At 48.6% G+C, this 15,030-nt stretch overlaps 1 protein-coding gene across 20 annotated transcripts in view; it reads left to right on the top strand.

Annotated features, from left to right (window-relative positions):
- Positions 1 to 15,030, top strand: part of ZMYND8 (zinc finger MYND-type containing 8) — a 108,022-nt gene that overhangs the window by 23,219 nt on the left and 69,773 nt on the right. For 17 of the 20 annotated variants that reach the window (XM_074347384.1, XM_074347376.1, XM_074347370.1 and 14 more), the window contains one exon: positions 10,951 to 11,099. Coding sequence is in view for 15 of the 20 variants with exons in the window: in XM_074347376.1 (XP_074203477.1) it covers positions 10,951 to 11,099 (149 nt within the window). In the remaining 5 variants the exon portion in view is untranslated. The other 3 variants (XM_074347378.1, XM_074347379.1, XM_074347369.1) reach the window with 2 other exon arrangements.

Raw genomic sequence — 15,030 nt, 5'->3', positions numbered from 1 at the left:
GAAACTGGGTTTGAGATTTCTGGGTTAATGTCTTTCCTTGGCCCTGGCACCTTCTTCTACAGGAGAATCACCTACCAGTAATAACTGGTGGTGCTGTGATGTGCTGTTCACTGTACATGCACTGCCTCGTTTCTTCCTAACTGTCCTTTAAGGGAGAGTCTTACCATTTACAGCTGAATTGACTGAGGCACAGAGAGGCTAAGTAACTTGGCGAAGGACACACAGCAGGAAGGTGGCGGGGCTTGGATTCAGACCCAGTGGTGTGGCTCTGGAGCCCACACACTGAACAGCTGTGCTGTGTTGACATTGGCTGACACCAGACATGTCCCCTTAGTGATGGAGAATTTCAAGGTGGTGCTCTGTACCTCAGGGAAGTCAGTGACTGGTTTGAAGGGCTTTGGAGTGGGACCCAGCTGTTCCCAGCATGATATTTTGACCTGCGTGCCTTAAGCCCATTACCTCTCTGAGCCTCACTTATGAAATGGGTACAAAAATACCATCCTGACCTCATGGGATTCTTGGGGAGGGTTTGTTAAGTAGCTTCTTAAAAAACAGTACCTGTAAATCTCGTGAACCCAGTTTGAAAAGGAAACAGAAGTGTTTTCCCCTCCTTAATATGTATCCACAAATTCCTAGTATTTCTCCTGCTCAGCTTTTTGTCCATCTTTAATCAGTTTCTCAGTCTTTATTTCTAGATTGAATATATTCTATTTTTCTATATTCATTCTGTATTTACTAGCCACTTCGTTATGGACTTATATTTCCCTGGGCTTCAGCTTTCTCATCAATAAAACAAGGCGGCTCTGGCCCTGCCTCCTTGTAGGACTAAGGTGAGGAGTAAGTAAACTGACATTGTATTTAGAACAGTGTTTTACAGGTGGTAAATGGTCAACAAAAGGCAACTATTATTATTTGTTTCTGGCTGTCCTCCCACGGGGGAAGGCCCCTCCCTGGGTAGTTCCCTGGGTAGCCCAGATGTCTAGTAGTTGCTCAGTGACTATTTGTTGACTGACTGGTGCCCATTGTTTTCTTCTCTTTGAAACCTGAAGTCAGGGCCGCCAGGTGAAACATAAGGCATCGTTTTCCTTCTTAATGGCTGCAGATGCCTCCGTGGGTGGTGTATTTACACAAGGTTAGACCTGCCTGGCAGCTCGCTGCAAGTTTTCTTTACACCAGGGTTTCTCAACATCGGGCACTATTGGCATTTTCTAGGCCTGATCATTTTCTGTTGTGGGGGCGGTCCTGTGCGCTGTGGGGTGTTTACCAGCATCCCTGGACTCTACCCAGTAGATGCCAGTAGGAACCCCTCTCTTTGCCTAGTTGTGACAACCAAAAGATGTCTCTAGACATTCAGTGTCCCTTGGGGCGACTGGGTTGAGAAGCACTGTTTCTCACTATTCCAGACACCTGAGCCCCTTAAAAGTGGCACGTGATTAATGCCGGGGCGGGTGGGGGGGTGTTCTGTACTGCTGTGTGCCGAGGGCTGCAGGTGCAGACCTGGTCCCTGGCTGGTGAGGTCTGTGGCCTGTAGTGAGAGTTCCACAGATCTTGTTATTATCATCCATGTCCCCAGGCCAGAGCCATTTAAAAATACCTTAAATAGTTAAATACGTGAATGTGGTCAGAAAGAACTCAAAGAGGAGTTCAGTGTTTACTGATTCCCTGGGTGTTCCTCCAGGCCTTTGCAAACCCACAGCCACGCAGCTCCATTTCTTCCACCCAGGTTCTATTTCTGGCCTTTTTTGACTTGATTTTGTTCCACGCCAGTGCATAAAGACGTGATTCCTTCTTCATTTCATTTTGTGGCTGTATCTCAGTCCCCTGTGGATGACACTGAAGTTACTTCCCATCTTTGGCCTCCAGAAGGCATGTTGCAGTGGCCATGCTAATCATCCTTCTGTGCACTCTTAACAGCCCGCAGCCCCCAATATCCAGGTGATGTTAAGGCGTCCTTTTGACCAGGGTAATCTGGGTGACATTCTGGACCTAAAATCTTTGCTTCCTCAAAAAAAGGGTGATGAGATGAGACTGTAGAGGGCCTGTCCCTTCTTCCCTGGTGTCTTCCTAGAGAATTTTCTTTGTCTTCCTTAAGGTGACTTATTGAAAGGCCAGACCCCGCCCAGGGCGTGTAGAGGGATGTTGCCTGGTTACCAGCAGCGGTACCTCTTCCTTCATCTGCCCCCTTCCCTGAAGCCTGTTCGTTCCCCGTTTCTTCCCTCACCCACTTCTTTGCTTCAGCTGCTGTCGGCAGTCTTTTTGTTTCGGAATTGGCCCCGTGATGCTGCAGTTCCCCATTGCAGTTAGCAAGCCACCCACCAGCACCTGAGCTTTATGAGAACCTGAGCTGAGTCCTGCAGCCTAGATAAATAATGCACACAGGTTTCAACCACTAGAACCAGCTCCTCCTGCAAGCTCTCCCCTCCACCAGCTACGCAGTAAAGACCAAAGGCAGTGGGTTCCTCCACATTTTCTTTGTGGTGATTTGGCGGAGTTTTTAGGGCCTCAAAGATGTACGCGCGTCAGATGTAGCCTTCCGGGCCTGGACCTGCTGAGGGGGCGGGTGAGGCGCAGCGTCTTTTCTAGCAGGGAGTTGGGCCCTGCCTCCCCCTCTTGGTTAGGACTGAAAGAGCTTGGCATTCTGGAACCAGGAAATTCCTGTTGAGATGTTGTCGGTTTTTCCAGAAAGCTTCATCTCAGCTGAGGGGGGAGAAAGGGCTCTGTGGTTGCAATTGCCTCTCGTTGTTGAGGGCTAAACAGTGAATTCATTTGTAAATCAGCCTCTTCTCCCTAGATGGAAGCAATTTCTGTCTTGCCAGGAGAGTTTGGAAGTTCATCTTTTACATATGAATGTGCCCATTAATCACCACTTCTGCATTATTGAGAGAGAAAGAGAGGGAGAGAGGGAGGGAGAGAGAGGGAGAGAAGGGCAGAGGAGGAGGGAGGGAAGGGGGAGGGGGGAGGCGAGGGAGAGGAGGACTGTATGTGTAGTGGGAAGATGGTTTTCTCATTTCTAGGAGAAAAGTAATTGGAAACAATTATTTCAGGACACCTTCAAAATGCAAACACCCCAGCATCCTGCCACCCAACTCCCTTCCGATATTCTCCCGCCAGCAAGCGGAACCACTGCAATTTGTTGTGTTTATTCACATCAGTGAAATAAATGGCTCTTTGGTGCTTGCCCTGAAGATCTTCAGCTTAGCCGAGCTGCTTTCTGTCGAGGGTGATAAATTAGAGCCAGAAGCCTGGGGCCATGAAGGCAGGTTGGCCCGGCCTCAGGCTGCCTGATTGCAGGGAGGTGAGGGTGTCCTTGCCCCGCTGGGTGACCTGGTGCAGACGAGACCGGGGCTGGCCTGGTAAGTGGTGACTCTTAGCCTGTCCTCTGCTGCTTCCTCCTCCCCCTGGGAGAGGCCGCGGAGGATCCGGAAGCAGGACCGTGTGAGCCTCTGTTCTCTAGAAAAGAGAGGCTGGGTCCTCAGAACAGCAGAGCTTTCTCGATGGCAGGTAAGCGCCCCTTCCCAGGGTTACCTGTCCTTCACTGGCTTGGCCTCCGAGGTACCCGGATTCCTGGAACAGTGACATTTCCCCGAGTTGAGAATGACCCCCTTCTTTCCACTACTTCGTCTCCATTCCAGCCCTTCTTTTCCTGATCCAGAAGTTCACAGGCACGTGCGGGAGACCTTGTAGAAGCCCAGCTTAGGCGAGTGCAGCCTTTCCCCGGGAGGCCCAAGTCGGCCAGGCTACCTGCCGCCCTGTCTTCCAGATCCTGTGGGTCCGGGCCACGTTCAGTGTGAGCAGACTATTTGCCTGAGAGTTTCTGTCGCTCACATGTTCCTTGTGGCTGAGACATTCTCTGTTGCAAGAAAAATTTGGCCCCCTCCACCTCCCACACCCCCATCCTTTGCCCCTGGTTTCTCTCATTTCTGCTCTGGGCCTGGAGGAAATTCCGGGCTTTTGTTTCATTATGACGTGATCACTGGCTGGAGAGGGCCCTGAGATTCCTGGGGAGGGGGGTGTGTCTTAGGTACCTGCTCTGTGTCTTTGCAACGATTAACCACGCTCTGCTCTGCTGCTCCCCAGAGAGCAGCGCGGGCTCACGTTTGAAGCCGGTGACAGAGAGGCCTGGCAATTCCTGCGCGCGTGCTCCTGCCTGAGCCAGCACAGGCCTCTGCTCCGGACCCTGCCTCTCAGTTACAGGAGGAGACCTGGACTTGTCACAGTCTGATGGACATGGAGAATCGCCACCTGGGCTGATTCCGGTCTCCACTTTCTATAGGCGGGCGTTTCTGTAGCTGAACTTGCAGCATTGATTTAACCTGCTCCTCAGAGAAATCAGCTCTGTTTTTGGAGGGGGATGGTGGTGGAGAAGGAGGGGAAAGGAGGAAAGGAGGATGTGTGTTCGTTTAAAAAAAAAAAAGCTACTTTTTGTTTTTTTGGTAGCTGCTGGGCCTCCCCTCCCTTTTGGCCACCACACCCACCTCCCCTCCAGCTACTGTTCATTGAGTGCTTACTGTCTGCTAGATATTATCCTAAAAGCATCACATGAATTAACTCCTTTCATCTGTGGATAACTCCATGAGGTACCACGATCTAGAGGAAGGAAGAGCGGAGGCACAGAGAGGTTAAGTTGCTTTCTTAAGGCCACACTGCAGGGTGGCAGCAGGATCAGGTCCTGACCCCTGTGCACCCCGCCTGTATCATCTGTGACCCGGCCTGATGTCTGTGTAGGGTGATTAACTTGTCTGGGTTTACCTAAGACCGTCCATCTCTGGCTAACCAATGGTTGGTCACCCAGCTTCTTTGGCCTCTGATGCCGGCCCCAGCCTGCTGAGCGGCATTCTCCTTTCCCTCAGTCCCAGCCGTCTTGCCATTGACATCATCAAGGAAGTTTAACACCCGCGAAAACACACTGCACGTCTGGTCCTCGAGGGGAAGTGCCTGGCCTTGAGCTGGGGCCCAGTCCGTCTCCGGAGGAGACAGTTCCTTGTAATCGGTGTGTCATTTCCTAGACTCCGAAGATCGGCAAGTGCTGTGACTCAGGCACCGGATGTGGGCGGGGGGTGAGGCGCCTGGTGTGGCTGGGCCTGGATGGACATTGGGAAGGAGTGTTGGGGGAGGGGAGGTGGCTGTGGAGCCCCTCAGCCTATTTTGTGGTGTCGGCCAGGTTGGGGTGCCACCATTGAAGGTTGGGGGCTGAACATGCTTTCTGGGAGCTGCCTTTGGGGGCAGTGTGCGTTGTCATTAGCGAGTGACACGTGCCCAGTCTTCCACCTTTCTCCCAGTTCCTGGAGCTCCCCAACCCCCACAGCCCACCACCTGCACTGGTAAAAGGCAAAATGAGAGAGTCCTCTTAAAACAGAGAGCCTGGATTAGGAGGTCATCTGGCTACAGAGCTGGCACAAGCTGACCCTGGTGGTTGGCCACGTGTGAGCCTTGGATCCACACTGCCTGAGCTCTCGTCCCAGTCCGGCCACTGGTGTGATCTGGGGCGAGTGACTCAGGGGGAAGGACACAAGGCCTTTCGAACAGGGCCTGGTACGGCTTCGGCAATGAAGGAACATCTTAGCCATTAATACTCATGGCTGAGGAAAGCTAAGAGACTGGGTTCTCTTGAGGGAAGGCATCCCTTAAGTCCAGGGGCGTCTAGGAAGGGATCAGCAGGATTATTTCTGGCCATTCGCAAGACACAGGGTCGGGGAGGATGTCCTCACGTGCTTGGTTCCTGATGCCCAGGAGACCTCTCCGTATTATTAAGACTTCAGTGAAATGTCACAGGAGGGGGACATTCTGCTGCTTCCTGCTGCACGCCACGCTCTTTTCCCTGAGTCATTGCTCTGTCCTTCTGTTCCCACGCCCACGTTAACTCCTTCGGAACCAGACTTATTCTGGGGGGGAGTTGGGGTGGAGACAGGGTTGCTGGTCGGCCAGACACTTGGAATCCCAGGTCCTTCTGCCTCCGAGGAAGGTCTTTCAGGTCAAGGCTGAACCATTCCCCTGGTGATTCAGTGCACAGTGGCCGTTTCTCGTCATTCCAAATTTATACATGAAGTGCATTTAGAAATATGTCCCTGTCAGAATTAAATCATTAAAGATGGGAAATAAAAAATGCCTAAAAACTTTGACTCAGCTTTCTGGAAAAGGTCTTTAAGGCAGCTTTGTTACCATGACTACAGCAAGGTTCCCACCCACCATTCTCTCACCGCCAGCGGCCTAGCCTCCACTGGAGTGGGTAGGTTTTTTAAGTTAGAATGCTGACCTGCTGTCTCATCTCTGAAGGACACTGAATCCAGCCAGCATTTCTCAATTTTTCTCCCCAAGTGCCTTCATTGAAAGCCTCTGCTGTTGACAGATGTGTCTGTTGTTTGGAACCTATTAAATTTCCACCCCTTGGATACAGCCACTGAACTCCCATTAACTCTGGAGGGAGTCGGTGTGTTTGTCACTGGGAACGGAATTGGGGTTCTTATGTTTTGCTCAGACTAGAAGGTTGGGATAGATAGGTACAGGCAGCCTTGGGTCAGATCCCTCTGCTCACCGAGCCAGACCCTGCTTTTTTTTGTTTCTCAGTGGCCCTGGGCAAAACCGCCCCCGCCCCCCAGCTCTGAATGGCTTATGAGTATATTCATTTCTAATAATTCTTTCCCCTTCTTTCCCGTGGAATTAAACAATTTCAAAGATAACAGATTGTATGATCCTCTGGGGCTGTAGCTTTTTACTCGTTAGAGGTGATGACATCTTTGAGAAGGTGAAGTAGGCCGTGGCCCCTCTTCCCAGGGAACTGGACCCACATCCAGAACCGCGGCAGGTGGATCCTGGGTCCCTGATGCACTTTCATAGACTCTGGGTAAAAACCGGTCTGATCTCTTTCTCCACCTCTCCTCTGGTTTTACAGATGTGTACAGATGTGTCCCCGAGGCCCTGAGAAGTAGGGAGAGTCGCCTGGGGTCATCTGTTTTCATTCTTTCTCCTTGTCTCCTTGCTTGGCTTCTGTTTCCCCAGTCCTGCAGCAACTCTGCAGGTAGCGGCGAGGAAGCAGAGGAAGACCGGCTCACAGGCGTCCAGCAGGACTCTCTGGGCTTGAGAACTCAGACTCCACCCCCTAGACACACACCCTAGAGCATCTCCAACTAGCCTGGGTCCGAATCCTTCAGGGGGCTGGTTAAACCTCAGATGACTGGGTCCCACTTCAATGTCTGATTCTGTAGCTCTGATGTGGAGCCTGAGAAGGTGCATTTCTAGCAGATTCCTATGTGATGCTGCTGGGGCCAGTGTAAGGATGGCACTTTGGGGATGACACCGTCCTAGGGGAGCTCAGCTACAGGCAGTTAACTGCCCAGGGCGGAGCTGCAGCCCCTTCTGGCTCCTGAGTTTGATGAGGTGTGGGCTGGGCTGGGTGTTCACCCGCTGGGCTCTCCGTGCGCCTGCTCAGCGGTTCTGCAGGAGGCTCCTGGGAGGGATTGGGATGTAAGTGGGGTGCTTTCAGTTGTCACAGTGTTTGGGAGCACAGATGGCAGCCGATGGGAGGGTGCTGGGATTGTCCCTGTCCCTTCCAAAAAATCTAGCAGTGCCCCATCAAGAAACATCAAAACACGACAGTTGACCCTTGGACAACACGTGTTTGAACTGCTCGGGTCCACTTATACGTGAATTTTTTTCAGTAAATAATAGTACCTGTATTTTCATGTTACCGATCTTCAAGTGTGGGGTAGAGTTTGTATTTGATCACAGTGTATGGAATCACAAAAGCTAGGGTCTGCTTCCTGATGCTGTCCAGACGGTTTCAGCTTCCTGCCCTTGGGTGAGGTGTTTATCAGTCCCTTTGTTTCTCAGACAGAGATAACAGTACTTGGATTTTCGGCTGTGAGGGGGTTGAAGCCCCAACAACCCCTGTGGTGTTCAAGGGTCAGCTGTACTTGGGTTTTTCCGAACCTGGTCCGAACTTCCCACTGGCCTGAGTTTGCTCACGAGCTCTCCTTTCAAAATCTGTTCACACACGGAACAAAACATACAAAATCAAAACCTTGGCCCACAGGCTTTCAATTTTTGCCCAGACAGGTGCCATTTCTTCTGGGACACATCTCCTTTGAGCCCCCCTAACACCTTTCTTAAACACCCATCCTCTGACATTTGAGAAAAGTTACTTGAGTAGATTAAATCCAAGGAAAACAAATCACAGTTTCCTTCCTGGGACTGACAAGCCCACAGCAGTCAGCCCCAAGTCTGTCCATCTGGTGACATTTTTTATCCTGAATCACGCTTCAGTCATTTGCTCATTACTGGCTTTGGGTTTGTTTTTTTAATTTTTTTTTAATGTGACATTGGACCTTCTAAAATACTTCATTTAAAAATTTTCTTATTTTGATAACATAGTCTAGACAACGTGATAAAGTACACGAGGGAGAACAGTGAGAAATAACCCCTCCCCACTCCCTGCGAGTTCTCCCCCTGAGGGTGACCACCGGTCCCCACTGAGAGCTTGTACTTCTGTGTTCAACCAGGAATATATATAAACATATTTTTGGGGGGCTATGTGTCTTGGTCCATTAATGGTGTTACACATGCATTGCCTTGTTTTATATGGTGTTAAGAGAATGTTCTAATTTCATTTGCATGTCACTGTCCAGTTTTCCCAGCATCCCTTATTGAAAAGACTCTCTTTTCTCCATTGCATATTCTTGCCTCCTTTGTCATAGATTAATTGATTGTAAGTGTGTAGGTTTATTTCTGGGCTTTCTATCCTGTTCCATTGCTCTGTTTTTCTGTTTTTATGCCAGTACTATACTGTTTTGATTACTGTAGCTTTGTAGTATGGTCTGAAGTCAGGGAGCATGATTTCTCCAGCTCTGTTCTTCTTTCTCAAGATGGTTTTGGCTATTCGGCTATTGGTTTCCATACAAATTTTAAAATTATTCTCGTTCTGTGAAAAATGCTATTGGTGTTTTGAGTTGTTGAATTTTTAACCTGATACAGAAGCTTGGAGATAGTCACATGTCAGTTTGTCTAGAGGCACCTCATTATTCTTCATGGCCATATCCCACTGTGAGTTATCAGACCAGCTCTCAATTTGTGGACGTGTAAGTCCCATCTAGTTTTAGGTATAACATGCCACACTGCAGCTGAATCCTCTTGCACGTCCTCTGCTCGCCTGTGGCCTTGTCTGTAGAACGTGTTTCCAGGAGGAGGTTGCTGGGTCACAGACCTGATAGAGAAATTGAGAGTTTTCACGTATGATGGCAAAGCTGGGTGAGGCTCCCTGCGGGAGTGAGGGGAGGTTCTCTCTGGGGAAACATGCCAACCCCAGGCTACATCTTTTTAGTGTGTTTTCTCACTAGTGAGGTGTGTTGTGCCTCGGGGCCAACCTTTTGGGCTTTTGGGGGCACCATTTTGCTGTCTGTGGGATGGTCACCTGAACTATGGAGTGTCTTCTCCCACCAGGTGCCTGTGGTTAGCATTTAATTTCCCCTCTGGGGCTGTGTCTCAGGGTAGTACCCTGAACATTTGTTCAGGATTTTCCTGAAGCCCGCTGTTGAGCCTGGAGAATTCCCTCTAGTGGATCGGATTTTGCAAAAGCAATCCATTATCTTCCTTCATGAGCCTACTGGAAGGTGCACCACCTTTCTGTCAAAAGTAAACCACTGGGAGGCCTCGCCGGTGGCCATACTGGGCCCTGTTGAGCTGCCCCAGCGGCTCCTGTCCAGACACAGAGGACAGTGACACACACACAGCCTGCATGCTGGGACTTGCCCGAGAGTTAACCCTGGAGTGGGAACGCCATCAGGCTATCTTTGTGGAGAGTCATCCTTCCGGACTCCTCATCCCATCCCACCACCTCTGCTCTCAGCATAGCTGCCTCCCATTCTGGTGCCTGTGACTTTCACTCCACTAGAATCGTCCCTGATCTAACAAGACAGCCGTCGGGCATGGAATGGATTCAGATCTTTGCAGGTGAAGATTGGATGGTGGTGGAAGTGTAAATGTGTTTAAATGAGATGCTGGGAGAATAGGAATAGAAAGGCACAGATGGTCAGAGTAGGGTTGGCATTTTTCAGACGCGAATTGGTGAGCGTGTAGTGTTGATCTCTTTGGAGGAGTGTCACAAACTCGATGCCTACTGGTGACTTTCTGGTGCGTGGGGTATATTCTTTTTCCATAGTTAGACTTTGTTAACCCAATACACATGAATAAATGTCTTCTACAACGAAGTATCTGCCTTCATTTTCTTGAGGTGTGTGGTCTATCTTTTCTGGTTTCCTGCTTTTGTCATGGAGCAAGGGTGTGGAGAAGAAATATTTCTTTGGGATAAGGACAGTACTGATGGCTGTGTGACAGCTCATGGCAGCTGGGTCATGGCTTCATCAACAGGGACACAGTGGGGAAGGTTGGGGATTGTGGCAAATGAAGGGTACCTTCCCATCTAAAACTGGCTGGCTGGTATTCAGCTCTGTCTGTTCCCATGAGGCCCTGCAGGCCCTGATTTTTTAAAAAAATTTTTAATGTTTTTTATGATTATTTTATTTTATTATTTTATTTTATTTTATTTTATTTTGGGGGGGAAGGTAATTAGGTTTACTTATTTATTTGTTTTTAGAGGAGGTACTGGGGAGTGAACCCAGGACCTTGGTGCATGCTGAGCACACACTCTACCACTTCAGCTATACCCCCCGCTTTTTAAGAGAAGCCCCAAATCTATTGGTATTATGTGAAGGTTCCCAATTTTTATATTATGGCAGTGAATTAAAATTTTTATAGAAATGTCACATAGGCCAAAGAAAGCCTGTCTGACCTCTGAGACAGGCAATGGAGAGGCGGGAGGTAAGTGTGTTTTAGGAGGAAGAACACTAAAATGGCATTGGGTTTGGGGACAAAGTGGGTTGTATCCCCCGTATCCCCTTCCTGCGGGGCCTCGTCCTCCCTGACTGCTTTAAACTACGTGATCCATTGTGTCTCTTTCAGATCCTGGCTCCACAGAGAGAACAGCCCAGAAAAGAAAGTTCCCCAGCCCTCCGCATTCTTCCAATGGCCACTCGCCCCAGGACACATCAACAAGCCCCATTAAAAAGAAAAAGAAACCCGGCTTACTGAACAATAACAATAAGGAGCAGGTAAAGGGCCACCGGGACTGGCGTCCACACCTGCGGCTCTCTGCGTTTTTCTAGCCACCGGTGTGCTTGGCTTTTAGCAAGCTGCCTTGCCCCGGCTGTTATTTGCATAAGACAAAAAGGACAACTCAAAATGGGCCTGTGTAGAAATTTCCAGCAGGTTTTCAGATCTCTTTTGGGGACAGGGCAGTGACCCAGATAAGATAAAGATACCATCCTCTAGGATTTGGGGATTTTCCTTGGGTGTCTTTTTTTCACACTTTAGGACTGTTTCCCCGTGTGGCCTGGGGATGCTTCCCTGCTGGGCCACGCCCGGAGGACAGTGCTGAGCTCTGCCTGGAGGTGGTTGTGTGGCTGGAGCGTGCTCCCTTCTGGTCTCAATTTTCTCATCTGTAAAATAATGGGTTAAGGTCAGTGGTGAGAGGAAGCTGCTCTCTCTGCCCATTGCCCACCTCGACGTTGGTAGTTGGTCGCCATCCTTTCTCATAGAGCGGAGTCCCTGGCAGACCCTACCCTCCCTCTGCAGCCAGGGCCAGTCAGCTAGACGTGAGAGTCTGTTCACCATCTTGGGTCTTGTCTAAGGAACCTTCTAGTTCTACAATTCTCTGATGCAGGCTAGCGACTCTTCTGACTTAAAAAACTGAGAGATGCTTTCGTGGACCATGAGGTCAAGTCTCCTAGTGCTGGAGGAAGTCAGATGCCCGGAAGCTCTGATACCATTTGAGCAGGGATTCCTTGGGATGTAGTGATCCGTTTGTGCAGATCATGGATGCTGAAGTGGGCCCTGGGGACTTGAGGTTGAATATAAAACAAGATTGTTGCTTTCACGGGAGGAAACCTAGCAACAGTTAAATGCCCAGGACTGTGAGAGGGGTATGGTTCTGTGCACGAATCTATTTTCACTCTCAAAATTACATAGCGAAATGCCAGCTCTGCTTTTGCTGTGTGGCCGTGGGCAAGTTAACCTCTTTGTGTCTGGTTTTCTCATTTACTGAGATGGGAATTACGATACCACTGCTATGAAACCCACAGGGCTGTTGTGAAGATGAATTGAGCTAAATAACTACGACTACTGCTACTTTTATTGTTAGTTTTAAAAGTTAATCCAGGGTCTACACTAAGTGGAATAATCACACAGACTATCCATGAAATAATTAAACAACAGTGATAGAAATGTTTGAGGCCTGCATGATTCAGTGTGATAGCCACAAGCCACGTGTGGCCATTGAGCACTAGCAAAAGAGGCAAATATATACAAGGAACTGAATTTTTAATTTAATTTAAATTTAAATGGCTACCTCTGGTTTGTAGCTACCATGTGGGACAGACAGCCCAGATTTAATGAGTTGGGAATCTCATTATAGTAGAAGAAACTGGTGGGTTCTTAAGTAAATTTCTGAGGGGACTGCAGTTTGAAAAAACAGAGTGTTGGTAATAATAATAGTACTAAAAGCATTGCTTACAGTGTGCCCATCCTATTGTAAGCCTTTTTCTGCATTAATGTTTATAATAACCCCATGAGGAAGGATTATAGTTGTTTCCATTTTACAGATGAAAACACAGAGGTTCAGAGAGGTTAGGTCACCTCCCCAAGGCCTCAGAGCGAGTAAGCTTAGGTCTGTCTGTCTGTCTGGCTTGAAGCTGGTGACCACCCACTCCTGCCACCCAGGAGTCATCCCATATCTGTTGGACTGGAACACTTAAGAAAGGAACGGGAAGGCCATAGATAATCCCCAGGTTTTAACTTTGTCTGTCATTCAACTTCTGGGGCAAACCCTCTCTTACCAGTTCCCAGTAAGTCACGAAGCAGCATTGTCCCCTCTGGAAAGAGATGGTCTCCTAGTGCCTCCTCTGTGTGTGCACACACGCACTCACGCTTTGGGAGTTCCTCCCTGTACTGGAAGAAGTGGCTTGCATCTCTTTCTAGAAACTGATCAACTTAGGCAGTTCACGCATTTTCTTCTCTCCTTTCCTCATCTATGTGTTAATACCACTCGTGTAACACTGAAGCCTTGTGACCAGAATGGTGTGTTTGCGAATCTTGGTCCCCCTCTGGACTAGCAGCCTCAGAAAGTGGCCAGTGGCTGCTGTTGCCCAGACTTGGACACAGGGTAGGAGCTCATGAATGCAGAACACACTCTGGCTGTGGAGCAGAGCAGAGCAGAGCAGGGGTGCCTGGACACAGGGCATGACGGTGGTTCTGAATAATCAGTCACCGTCAGAACGGATAGAACCATGGCCCCGGAGGGAAAGGGTTCCACACCTGGAGACCTGGCTCCTTCTAGCCCCACTGCATCTGGGAAACTCACCATGTGACCTTGTCTGTTGCTTTCCTATCTCTGAGCCTCAGTTACCTTGTAAAGTAAGGATTGAAATTCTAAGGTTGATTGTAGGTTTTTGTTTTTCACATCTCAAACTCCCTAGGGCTGAATGGCCAGGAGTTGGCAAAGGAGAAATAGCCTTCACTGCAGAGAATAGAAATTCCTGACCCTTGACCCCATAATTCATTCTAGCATATAATGTTTGCATAGAAGGGGCAGTCTCCCTCACGCACAATCTGTTTTCCGAAGGGGAACTTAAATTCTGTTAAAAAAAAAAAATTCTGCCTCTTTTTTCTTTTCTTCTCTTCCCTTTCCATTTTCTTTCCTCTTTCTTTTAGAATGAAAAGAATTTTAAAAATTAGGGAGTTAAAAGCAAAGTGTAGGTTTGCGTATGTTGGGTTTTACCAATGCAGTATAATTTCTGTTAGTAACTGACATTTGAATGAAGACCATGAGATTTCAAATAACAACTTGTATTTCTGGGCTCCTATAAAAACTCAGAAAAATCCAGCAGTAAGCTGGAGTTGAGTAGTGCCTGGGCTGTATAGACACAGGGCCCGTGTGCTCTGGTTTTTCGCACTCCCCACCCCTCCCTATAATGTTACACCCTGCCAGCTTTGCTCTCCCTTCTGCCTCTGGCTCTTTTAGGTGTTCAAGTTCTTTTGATTTTTTGCAAATAACAAGACTTTACACCCCCTTCCTCTTTTTCTTCACTCTACAATTCTTTTTTGTGTTCCAATGTTCTAAGAAGAAAACCTTTGTAGCCTAAAAATACCAACCTCCCCCCACGTGTTTTTTCCCATTTTTCGTAGAGACCTTTTATTACAAAATGGAGATAAAGATTAAGTTTTAAGGTTTCACCCATTTTTTCCTATATTGGGAAATCATGACTTGTAGGGGAATTTTAAGGGTTTTGAGAAGAACTTCAAGACACATCTATTTTTAGGGTAAAAATCTAAAGTTTCTGATTAAAGTTTTTTACAACCCTCTGTCCAGTAAGGTTTCACCTTTTAGGAAAGGTTTGAAAACATACAGGCGCTTTTTCTTGGGACTGGGGTGGAAAGTTGCTTCTGGCATTGTGTAGAGGAGGATCAGGTTGCTAAATGTCCTGCTGGGGCAAGAAATACCTTGTCCCAAGGGACGTTAGGGCCTTTACTGAAAAATACCAATTTAATTTGTAGTTCTTGGGACATTCTGAGTTTGAGAGTCCTTTGGGGAGGTTGTCCTCTCCCCTCCCCCACTCCTCCTTTACTCCTCTGCCCCTCCCTTCTTCCTTTTTCTTTCCCTTTTCCCTTTGCTTTTCTTCTCTTTTCTTTCTCTTTAAAGGATTGAACAATAGTCTGCTAACAAATTTATGCCAGAGGGCCTCAGGTATACCTTTGATCGAACATGGCAAAGAAACGATGGGGCCCCTTCATCCCCTCTGAGTGCAGGGGTACACGTATAAATCGGAGGGCTAGGACTTACTTTGTTGGGCATGGGTTGTCTTAAAAACTGGGACATTTCACAGACCCTTGTTGGGTGGGGGCAGTGTATTAACAGCAGAGACAGGCCAAGGGACAGACAGCAGGGCTGCGGGCTGCACGCTCCTCCCTGAGCCCTGGCGGCCTGGC

Source organism: Camelus bactrianus, chromosome 19 (assembly GCF_048773025.1).
Source record: "Camelus bactrianus isolate YW-2024 breed Bactrian camel chromosome 19, ASM4877302v1, whole genome shotgun sequence".
NCBI lineage: Eukaryota > Metazoa > Chordata > Mammalia > Artiodactyla > Camelidae > Camelus > Camelus bactrianus.
This window is presented reverse-complemented; position numbering and strand designations above follow the sequence as displayed.